The sequence below is a fragment of the Echiichthys vipera genome (genome assembly GCF_963691815.1).
Source record: "Echiichthys vipera genome assembly, chromosome: X".
Lineage (NCBI taxonomy): Eukaryota > Metazoa > Chordata > Actinopteri > Perciformes > Trachinidae > Echiichthys > Echiichthys vipera.
Window position 1 is genome coordinate 40,418,094 of NC_139825.1, and position 11,298 is coordinate 40,429,391.

At 39.5% G+C, this 11,298-nt stretch overlaps 2 protein-coding genes across 2 annotated transcripts in view; both read right to left on the reverse strand.

Moving 5' to 3' along the window:
* Positions 1-3,107, reverse strand: part of LOC310965500 (N-acylethanolamine-hydrolyzing acid amidase-like) — a 4,962-nt gene extending 1,855 nt beyond the window's left edge. The window contains exons 1-11 of the mRNA XM_083939149.1: positions 2,913-3,107; positions 1,988-2,152; positions 1,729-1,852; positions 1,459-1,549; positions 1,270-1,355; positions 1,013-1,185; positions 864-926; positions 716-782; positions 568-596; positions 162-231; positions 1-24 (exon numbers count right to left, since the gene is read on the reverse strand). The exon at positions 1-24 is cut by the window's left edge and continues 1,855 nt beyond it. Coding sequence (XP_083795275.1) covers positions 7-24; positions 162-231; positions 568-596; positions 716-782; positions 864-926; positions 1,013-1,185; positions 1,270-1,355; positions 1,459-1,549; positions 1,729-1,852; positions 1,988-2,152; positions 2,913-3,082 — 1,056 coding nt within the window. The 5' untranslated portion in view covers positions 3,083-3,107 and the 3' untranslated portion in view covers positions 1-6. The remainder of the gene's footprint in view (positions 25-161; positions 232-567; positions 597-715; positions 783-863; positions 927-1,012; positions 1,186-1,269; positions 1,356-1,458; positions 1,550-1,728; positions 1,853-1,987; positions 2,153-2,912) is intronic.
* A 4,336-nt stretch (positions 3,108-7,443) lies between these two features.
* On the reverse strand, positions 7,444-10,914 carry bhlhe40 (basic helix-loop-helix family, member e40). Its single transcript, XM_083939305.1, has 5 exons — positions 10,605-10,914; positions 10,435-10,495; positions 10,236-10,343; positions 9,738-9,861; positions 7,444-9,567 (listed from the first exon to the last, which is right to left on the reverse strand). Exons 1-5 carry the CDS (start codon positions 10,679-10,681, stop codon positions 8,708-8,710), a joined length of 1,230 nt encoding a protein of 409 aa, XP_083795431.1. The 5' UTR covers positions 10,682-10,914; the 3' UTR covers positions 7,444-8,707.
* Between the last annotated feature and the right edge of the window lie 384 nt (positions 10,915-11,298).

Here is an 11,298-nt window from a genome sequence, read left to right on the forward strand (position 1 = left end):
GGCCTGTCAGTTTGGTGGGCAGCCCTTGAAAGACATAAAGAGAGGGCCTCATTTTCAGTGACATATTACACCCTTCATTGCTTATTATATTATTATTATTATTGTAATATATTATACAATGAAAACATCCACATTTAAGATGTAGTACAATATGCAATTACCTGTGGCCTTAGAAATGAATTGTACTTCTCTGGGGCTCCTGCACTCATTATTGTTGTGTAAACAGTAATTCTGGGGATTATCAACACAAAAGACACTATCAAGATACTTTAAACACAATGCAATGCAAAACTGTTAAAGCAAGCTATGTAAAGGTTCTGTAGAAATAACTATAAATAATACATCATGCACTCAAAATGTTAAACCTTAAATGAGTTTTCTGAAACTTGCTGTTCCATATGTGCTGAAGTACGGTGTCAAACAAAGGTCTATTGACATTATTGCTGAGTTGGGGCAAAGGGAACAGGAACTGGTATGCACTCAGCTGCCCCATCTCAGCAACATGAACATTCATGTGATTCCCTGAAACAAAACGAGAGCGTAATTAATGGATAACATTCTCCTTACCCATTACACACTGGAAACAGCGACAGAACCTATAGGGGAAGACTCTTGTTAGAAACCCATATATTGTCTCTGACTTTCAAAATGTGCAATATACAATCTCTCACACTGTTACTTTGCTCCCCTGAAATATTGATTTGTTAGTTCATACTTGATAAAGTGTCTCCATGTTGATGTGATCTTGACCAGTAGCATTTAGTGCTTTGTTCGCTGCTTCTCTACGAAATGAACACACAACAACGGCATTAAAACTAACAGCAACAATACTGTTGAAGTAATCAATGTGTGACATGACCCACCTTCGATGATCCCTGGCAGGGGGAGGAAGCCAGTGGTCAAAGTTCGTCTCCACTCTGTACCATCTACAGGCAGGAACACGCAGTTTTATGTTTGGTTTCAGTTGTGCAACCACACACCATATTCTCTTAAGATCCTTTATTTTGCCTACCCTCCATTCACAGGATCCAGTGGCCAGATATCAGCGGGGCCTGTTCGGTCTCTTGTGATGACAGCCCCTTCCCCTGCTCTCACCCCACCCACAATGTAATACACCCCAGTGATGATGGGGATCTTGGAAAGACGCATCACTGCATCCTGAAAGTTCTCTGCTTCCTCCAGTGTCTGTTGGTTCCACACAACTAGTCAAAGTCTCAGTTCCTCAAACAATAAACATCCTCATTGTACTAACTTCCGTTACATACTCACCTCCCTCACCAGCCAGCTGACTGGGGATCTCCGAAAGAGGAAAGCAGACACCACATTCTTCCACCAGTTCCACCAATGTTCACTCCCTGATGATCAAAAACACACATACCGTCATGAAAACAAAAAGGAAAAATTAAATCTTAATATTTCAACATCTCTGGGCAAACATGCCTGAAGAAGTGCTCTAACCTCGCTGGTCACCAGAGACGGTAAATTTGTTAGGACTCTGTCCTGTCCACAGGCCAACGTAGCCAGCAAATGAAGTCCCACGGTACGCCACCTGAATGGGTGCGTCAAATAAACAATTACGCCATTGTATCCTTGGCCACCTCATTGTTATGCAAGAACACTCATTTTGCACCTTTCTGACTGATTCGGGATTTTAAAAAAAAGTTTAGGTATAGCTTCAAGAGGTACTTAGAGTTATTTAGTTTTTAAATGCTACAAAAAATACTGTACCTCTCCATTCTTGAGGAAAATTACGTTGATAGTCAGATTCCTCAGAACAGGATGTGGATAATCAAGGTTCCTGCCGTGGTACACATTCCCATTTTTGTCCTGAGCTACGATGCTAGTGCAAAATCTAGGAATGCATAAAGTTTGCATGCATTAGATGGCGTTCACTTTAATCCTGCATAATTGTTAGACATTGTGTACCTCTGCATTGTTTAACGGTCTCCATTATTGAATGTGTGACTACATTTAAAACCATACATACGCAGATATTTCATATGCAAAGTTGAGAATGATGACATCTGAAATGCTTCCTCCCAGGTGAGAGGCCATGCCACGGATCTCCCCCGCATAAGGCTGAGGGACGTACTTTTCCAAGGCCTTCACAATAGGTGTAACTGCATGATGAACCCATTTTGGGACGGTAGTGCTGAAAACAAACAACAAGGAAACATTTCTGTGTCCTCACTACTACTGGAAGATACACACAATAACACAGTGCTTATAAACCCAGAGGTTAACCTGCTGATTCTGTTGGCGTAATGGGTTGATATTAATAGGTTTACAATATAACATAATTACATTTTACCATGTGGTTATGTTCCCTGGATGTGAAAACCAAAAAATCTGTAGCTAGTGCATATAGTTGCTGTTTTTCCATTGTGAGATGAGCCCAAATTATAAAGATTTATACAGTGATCACCAACTTGAGGCTCTGTGTGTGTGTGTGTGTGTGTGTGTGTGTGTGTGTGTGTGTGTGTGAGCGTGTGTGCGTGTGTGTGTGTGTGTGTGTGTGTGTGTGTGTGTTGCGAGATGAGAATTAACTAAAATAAATGACTGATGGCTTAATTTAGGAATAGAATATTGGTCCAAATTGGTAAATATAAAAAGGAAATACTCACAATGATGATGATTTGTACTTTACCCTGCTCTCTTTTTTTTTTTTACCACTGATATTATAAAAAGGAAGTGAAACATGCCATAAATCACTATAATAATCACTCACACTATTAAAATGGGTTGGCTAAGCAGTTGTAACTAATGGTTAACTTCTACAACACCTGATACACGTAAGTGACGTTAGAATTAAATATTTTTAGTATTTTCTAAAAATAAAAACTGTAAAATATAACTTTGAAAGTACTATTCGTCATATAACAACATGGGAAAAAAGCCTCTGGACATCTTACTCAATGACCTCTGCGGCGGCTTTCTTCAGGAAGTCTACGTCAAATACTTTAGTTAGAGGCAACCAGCGCACTTCTGGATCCTCATCCAGGCTGATGTTCAGCGTGGGGGGAGCGATCTGCGCCCGGCACGACACCACGACTCCGAGCAGCAGCACCGCAGCCCGCATCATCACAGCAGATCCACACTGGGCAAGCCACCGGCTGACACTCACTGCACTGCTGCCGGACTCGTGCTCATGCTCGTGCCTGACAACAACAATGACACTTCCGATCTGAGTTTTTCAGAACAAGAGCTAGTCAATATGAGACTCCTGGCCTACCATCTCGGTCACGCTAAAAAAACAACACAAAAACAAAACAACAACAATTGTCTTACTCTTAATCTTAAACTGATATTATTATTATTATTATTATTATGACTATTATTACTATTATTATTATTATTATTATTATTATTATTATTATTATTATTATTATTATTATTATGACTATTATTACTATTATTATTATTATTATTATTATTATTATTATTATTATTATTATTATTACTATATCTATTACTATTATTATTATTACTATTACTATTATTATTATTATTATTATTATTATGACTATTATTACTATTATTATTATTATTATTATTATTATTATTATGACTATTATTACTATTATTATTATTATTATTATTATTATTATTATTATTGTTATTATTATTACTATTACTATATCTATTACTATTATTATTATTACTATTACTATTACTATTATTATTATTATTATTATTACTATTACTATATTACTATTATTATTATTACTATTACTATTATTCTTATTATTCTTATTATTATTACTATTACTATTATTGTTATTATTATTATAATTATTATTATTATTATTATTATTATTATTATTATTATTATTATTATTATTATTATTGTTGTTCTAGTTATTAAAGGTTGAACATGTAGAAATCTTATATATCGCTATATTTGTTTTAAAATAATACACCCACGGGGCGAGGGGTACAGAATAAAAGTATTGGTTTTCCATAAAAAATATATATTTATTCTGAATAAATATTTCATTTAAAACAAAAAAAAAACTATTTTTTTACGGGTTTGCCAATTACTTTCTGCCACGTTCTGTTTATATTGTACCGGCCAATAGCTGCTGGCATTTATGGGTTGCCAGGGTTGTCTGTTGTTCGGCGCAGCTACTGTAGGCTTGCTCGATATTTGTCCCAGCAGCTGAGTAACCGGAGACGGGCAAAAACAAGAGTCAATATAGGCCAAGCATTCACTCCATGGACTGAGATAAAGGAGTTTGATGGCATTAAAATGCCGAAATGGCTACTTTTCTCCTTGATCGTAAGACAACTTTCATGTTTACTTAGCTGTAACGGCTAAGTTAAAGCTAACGGTAACTGTCAGTCAAACTCCTCTGCAATACTTGTTTTTATGGTGTGATTTGCTGGAGGGGAAGGGTTCAAACAGGCTCAAAGCGACTCCGGTCTCCTGTAGGCTACTGGGCCGGGTCTGTCTCTAGACCTCGCAACAAGAGTGGTGGAATTATTATTTTTTGTTTGTGGCTATGATCTTGAGACACTAGATGGCGATGTTCTGCTTATTCTCCATATCCAACCTTTAATAATAACAACAACAATCATAATAATAATGATAATAATAATAATATTTAACATATTTCTATATTTCTAAACAATCTACATACCCCTTTATGTTTTATAAGGGATGGTGGAGAGAGAGAGTATATTCTAATATAAGCCCTTTGCCACCATTATAAGCAGGTAAGAGTGAGAGTGTAGTAGCCTGTATACTGTTGTTTGTAGCCTAGCTGGAGATACTCCATCAAACAGGGGGCTGGACTGTGTTTAGAGTGATGTGAATGTCATGCCTGTATCAAAATATGTGTGGTCATAACCCGTGGCATTAAGGAAGTGGATAAAGTGCCTAGATGCCACATGGATTATGGGTGTGACTACAGAGGAACCATATCTGACATGTCACTGGTGACAAACGAGTGCATGAATGTGTACTATAATCCATTCAACAACTAATTTTGCATGTGCAATACAACATTTAACTGTTATAATAGTTAGGCACCATATTGGGTACTTATTATGTTCTCTCAGTTTTTATCAACATAGCATTCAAGAGGGCATTTTTGCTGCATTGTTGTTCTTCAAACATGTGGGCACTGCTGGGTAGTTTCAAAGTTAGGCATTTATCAGCCAGCATCAACACGATCATTCATTTCTGTGGTTCTTGGAAGCCGGTTTCTGTGTCATGACGACCTTTTTCACTGCCTCTTTTACACTGGTGTCAGTGTTGAGTACCAGGGTTGCCACATTCAGCCTTGGATCAATCAGGAATTCCCTTCCAGTCAGTAGATACTTACAGATAAGATTGTGAATCAGTTGAGGATGAGAAGAACAAACAAAATGAATAAATAGATTCTTTCAAAAATATGTATGCATGTAGCTAAATGACCATCGTGAGAACTTGGGTGCTGAGTCCCACTGCACAGCGCTGGTTATACAAAGACTCACCACAGTTTCACATCCTTTGCATCATGAGACGCTATCCTGGCTGCCTCATCCATCATGTCAGTCTTAGGCCACTTGGGGGCAGCAGACACATGTTGTCAATATAACATTGTCAAGATTTTACCGTAAACTGTGCAGTGTAAAGATGACAGGATGAACTTGTTTTGTAAACAGTTGTTATTATAAAAATATTGTCTTATAAGTGTAACTTCACCCCCAGATCTGAGCCTACCTCCAGCCACTGCATTATTTAGAAAAATGCTACAAAGTGTGCAAGCTGCTCAGAGGGGGGCAGAGAGACGGCGAATGGAGGGGGGCTGCCCACCTCAGATGAAAGGGTGTTTACATTTTTAAATTTGATGACAGAGATGTCCCAGCCGGTCGACTCCACCTCATCATTGGACTTGCAAGGCTAGGACTGATTTAAAACAGTAGGGGTTGAGTTGAGCCATTTTTAACCCATGGATTGCAGATTTGAATAAATTTACATGTGCAAAACTTGTGACACAAGGACCAGTTCAGAACCAGAATCAAGTTATAATAAAAACTTAAAAATGTATCCTTGTACAAGAGAGAGCATATAGTACACTTAACACCAGTGTCGGTCTCTGACGGCAGTCCTCAGAGCCCAAATAATTTAATCATTGCAGTTTGAAGAGTAATGGTTGTCGTGGTGATATATTTAGAAAACATAGTTATCTGGGCTCTTCCCATAAGAATTTGCAATTTTCCTGCTGACACCACAACAAACTCTTTGAGAAAGGTCCAACCCAAAACAATGAATACAGCCAGAGTTCTCACATAAAACTAATAATAGCATGTGGACTTTTTTTTTTTACATCAAGTACTTCTTAAAAAACACCTGTTCTCCAACTATAAGGAGTATATTATTTAATACACAGCACAAAACAGGCATGATCATTTGATAAGTAATTTCACACTGACAGTTATACAGTATACTTTGTCTAAATTGATATTGACATATTGACAGTTGGGGTTCCTTAAGGCAGCATAATGTCAGTTGTGTATGAAGATTTTTGACGCGAAAATGCTAGCCAGAGCAGTATCACACTACTTCCACAAGATGTCACTTGTACTGCATTTTGAAGACTTCAGGACTGTCAACAGTCCTGAGTCAGTCAGTCCTGTGAAGAGTAAAAAAATACTGTTTGAATTATTTTACTGATCAGTGGACCAAAATTATAAAATACTGTTGTGATACAAGAAAAGAAAAAACAGCCACTTTCCCATTTTTTGGGGAGGCATGGTGGGTGATAAGCATATGAAAAGGGCCTTTTCATTTTCACTATTACTACGGCGATGTTACCACCAGGAAACAGCACACAAACAAGCAGCGGAAGGTTGGTGGAGACTGGTATTCCATATTATTAAATGTGAAAGTAAATCAAAGACATAAAGTCCTTTCTCCCACAACCTCAAATACCATTTCCATCCACTTTGGTGTCAAGTTGCCAGACACATTTTGTGCAACTACTCAGCACACTTTCGGTATTGATACAGGCGGCCAAACGGTATATAAACTATGGGAGAGTAATTACTAAACTACGACAGTAAAATTAAGATAATACAATGAATTATATAGTTAGAATATAGTTATATATAGTTATTATATAGTTATATAGAAAACCAATTCGTTATTATCTCATTTTTAAACTAATACTGTAGCTATTATAAGGTTTTATTAGGGTATAATATTCATGACAGTACTTTGTAAGCAAAATCAAAATTTAAAATAAAATGCATTAATATCCATCAGATAGTAACTGAGAAATGCTTCAGAGTTTGAAATGTTTACAGCCTGTAATCTAAGACGTGCTATTGATTTACAGAGGCTGTGCTGCTTTATGGGTTATGTAAGTGTTATGTAAGTATGTTTTGTTATGAGGAGCTGTCGGGTTGTCTGGCTGCAACATGTTTAAGCCATCAGGCAGTGAAACGCAAATTCCACACAGGAAAAAAAGCTTTATTAATATTTTAATATATATCAATAATACTTTATATACAAAATATGTACAACAAACGACCTTTTGTTACATTTCAAAATAAAAATCCCAAGTACCTCTTTCTATACAAAACTATTATTTTTGTTTGAACTTTACATTCACTCTCTTTGCCACAGACTTATTTAAAGCAAAATACATTTAAAAGCCTGCCATCGTTGTGTCTGTATTAAACCAGTAAAGGCAACGGCAAGAGCTAAGATCAGGCCTTAAGTTAACCGGGAATTTGTGGGCAAGATGCAAATCGGGTTGAGCACAATGCTGTATACTGTACACGATCTGTTGGCATACAGCAAATGACTACCTCAATCTTCCTCGTGTGGCGATGCAAATACACTCAGTGGGTCACGTATCAAAAATAGAGATGTACGAGTAGTAGAAACAAAAATTATAACAAGACAATATATATATAATTATATCAAGATCACTTCACAGGAACTCCATCTAGATGCACAAACAGTCATGAGTCACAAATGAAATCGTAAAAGCGTGTATGGCCACATCACTTTTAAACAGACATGAGTGACACACCTCGTACAGTGACAACACCCTGAATTCTTTGAACAGTGTGAACATTGTGTTCATTTAGCTAAAGGTAATTGAAGTGTCAAAGGAGCGATGTGTTTTATGACGTCTCTCGTTTTTTTGGTTCTAGTCTAAACAATGGTTTGTTGCAATTAAAGGAGCGACAAACACTGAAGGTAGATCCTTCATTCACAGATCTACAGCAGGTAATAATAATTCAAGCAGCATCTACAAGGGGCTTTTGTTCAATCTTTACATTCATTACAGAGTGGTGTGTGTGCAAAAAGTAGGTCCAAATGTTTTTTTTTGGGGGGGGAGCTTACATTCTGTGTTTACCTCTGGCATTCAACATTGAGTACAGAGAAGACGGAACTCACTAAAAGTGATCTCTTATGCACTCAACGTCTTTAAAACTGATCATCTTCACAGTGTTTCGGAACCACGCAACAGGTGATCTATGAGCCTTCACATGGGCAACCAAGGTTGCCCCTAAGAGTCCTGTTTCAGCGTGTGGGGAGTTGATGATAGACGATGGTGACCATTTGGGGTCTTTGCTGGGGATAAATGTTCTGATGGTCCCACCAATGGCTGTGGTTTGAAGGGATACCAGTGCATTTGTGTTTGTTTACCCTCTTTTTAACCTCATCAACATTCAGAGGGCAAGATTTCAACAGAAACACATCTGTTCAGTCTTTGGTTTCCAAGTTCAATGGGGAGACCTGCTTTAAAGCTTTGTGAAGAGAAGGGGAGTCCATGTGGCTCTGGTAGGACACTGGAGACCCCGCCCTCGGGGACATCACCAGAGATGAGGGATGTGTGTCTGGGGGCAAGCTTGCTGCAGAGCCGCTCATGCCCGGGTACATGACCGGCATGCCCCCGGAGTACCAGCATTTCTCCAGCATGGGCAGATAGGCTGCCGCTGCTGCAGCTGCAGGGGGGATGAGGTAGAAGGGAAGACAAAATGGGGGCTGGTTGGGGGAGAAGCTCATGTAGCCAGGGCCTCCTGCTATGTGACCAGAGAGAATCTCGTCCTCTGAGGAGTCAGACCTTGACTTCTTCGCCCGGGGCTCGTCACCCTCTTGCTTGATGCAGCCGTTTGTCCTCTCAGACACAGTATTCTTGCGCTCCTCCTCCTTCGCATGGCTCTCTGTCAACTGGGCTTTGGGATCACGCTTGTCATGTTCTCCCCCATAGCCGCTGTCAGTGTCTGTGTCGCTGCCGCTCTGCTCCCCCATCACACTGGGGTAAGTCCTCTGAATGACGGGAACACAGTTCTTAGCTGGGCCCTCGGACACCCTTTGGGGCTCTACATTGGGTTTCATCAGTTTCTCTGAAGCTTGAGGGCTGGACTCATCTGGGTGTAGGCTGCTTTGATGATGCAGGACTTCAGCTGCTACCTTTTGGATGTGGCTGATGACATGGGAAGGAGTCAAATCCCTGCTGCTTTCTTGGTTGGCCAGATAGTGGAGGACCTCTTTCGCACACATGTGAAAGCCGGAGCGGAACATCTCCTCGCTGCTCTCTGTACTGTCACCTCCATGATCACCTGGTCGATTAGAAACATAGAACACATGGTTAAAAATAATCTTTTATTTTTAAACTATTTACATTTTTTTTAAAGAAGTTCTGATACGTGCAAAGGATCGCTCAGTGTTTCTGCTTAATGTATAACAGATTTTTGGAATTTATGTACACACATCAAAATATCAAACTTACCAATTTGCAGGTCGTTCTGCAGCGCGATAATTTTCTGCTGTTGCTGCTCCAGGAGGCCACTTAGGGCTTTCACATGCTTCAGAGTGAGTTCCAGCACCACAGCTTTCTCCAAATGACCCAGTGTCTATAACAGGAAGACCTTAGATAAGCATGTTGATCTTTCTTATGTAACACACTCTGCAGCTGAACAGACCACAAGCATCAAGCACATGGGGAAACCATGCAATTCACATACACACACAACATTCTCAACAACAAATTCAAATGGAGAACCACATTAGATTTTAGAGAATAAGATCCATGAAATCATAAAATTAAAAAAAAAAAATTCATCTTCAATCTTCATATATGCTCAACTCTTAAACGCAAAACATTATTTTTTTAAACTTCAAAACTGAATCCAAAGGCTGGAGCAGACAGCTCAGCAGAACCATGTGGTGTGTCGGATCCCCTGGCTAGCTGCGAACAGACATGGCATATGTAGAAGATTATACTCACTGTAAGCTTAAGATGTTCTGGCAACATATCCTTCAGCTGGGCAATGCATTCGTTGATTCTGTCACGTCTCTTCTTTTCGATCAGTCGATGTGGCAACTTGTATGTCTCCTAGAGAGGGTTAAAATGTTTTTAATTAAATCCAGGTGGCTCAGTTTAACTGATGACGGCAGGAATATTATGTATTTGAACTTGAATTTACCTTGCTCTCATCCCGCTTCATGCCTCTCCTGGGTTTGTACACATAAATTGGAAACTCCATTCTTTGGAAACAAGAAGAAATGAGTTAGTCTTTAGTTTAGTAAGGGTTCAGTATAACGTGCATTATATGGTAGAAAGGAACAGAATAAACTACAAATAAATTCCTCTTACCCTTGCATGTCAGCTATATCCAGTGATGGATGTTTTGGCACAGAGGGAGGTGGTTGCGCGCTGGTAATCCTCTCCATATTGCTTATTTGCGAAGAAATTACTTTTAAAAAGCCTTCAAAACGCCCCAAATGTATCTGCAGTAAGTCTTTAGAATGACAAATATCAAAGAAAGAAAAGGAAAAAGTGCCTCCTGTTATCCAGTGTGCGTGTCCCCGCTGTGAGCTGGAGTTGGGCACTGCGCGGTGTTGTCACCCTGAGGTCCGTACTCGGTAGTAGGTCTGAGGAAGCTACACGCCCGGTTCAATGTGAGAGAGCTGGGTGGGTTTTGACTACGTGTTAAATAAACCCTGTGACTGCAGGCACGTCTCTAGGCTGGAGACACAGACTCGACACCGTCACATGAGCCTCACGTGTTGGACCGCGCTTTCAACTCACCCTCCCCGCGCCACACGAACACACACACACACACACACACACACACACACACACACACACACACACACACACACACACACACACACACAAACACACACACACACACACACACACACAACACACAAGCACCTCCTCCCCCTGTCCTGCTGCTGGAGTACAACAGAGTACAACCCATTTCTGTAGTACTCCTCCACTAGGGCTGAGTCTCGTGTACCACCATGCTCCGGCTCTCAGGGCAAACCGTGTTTGCAGAGGTGAC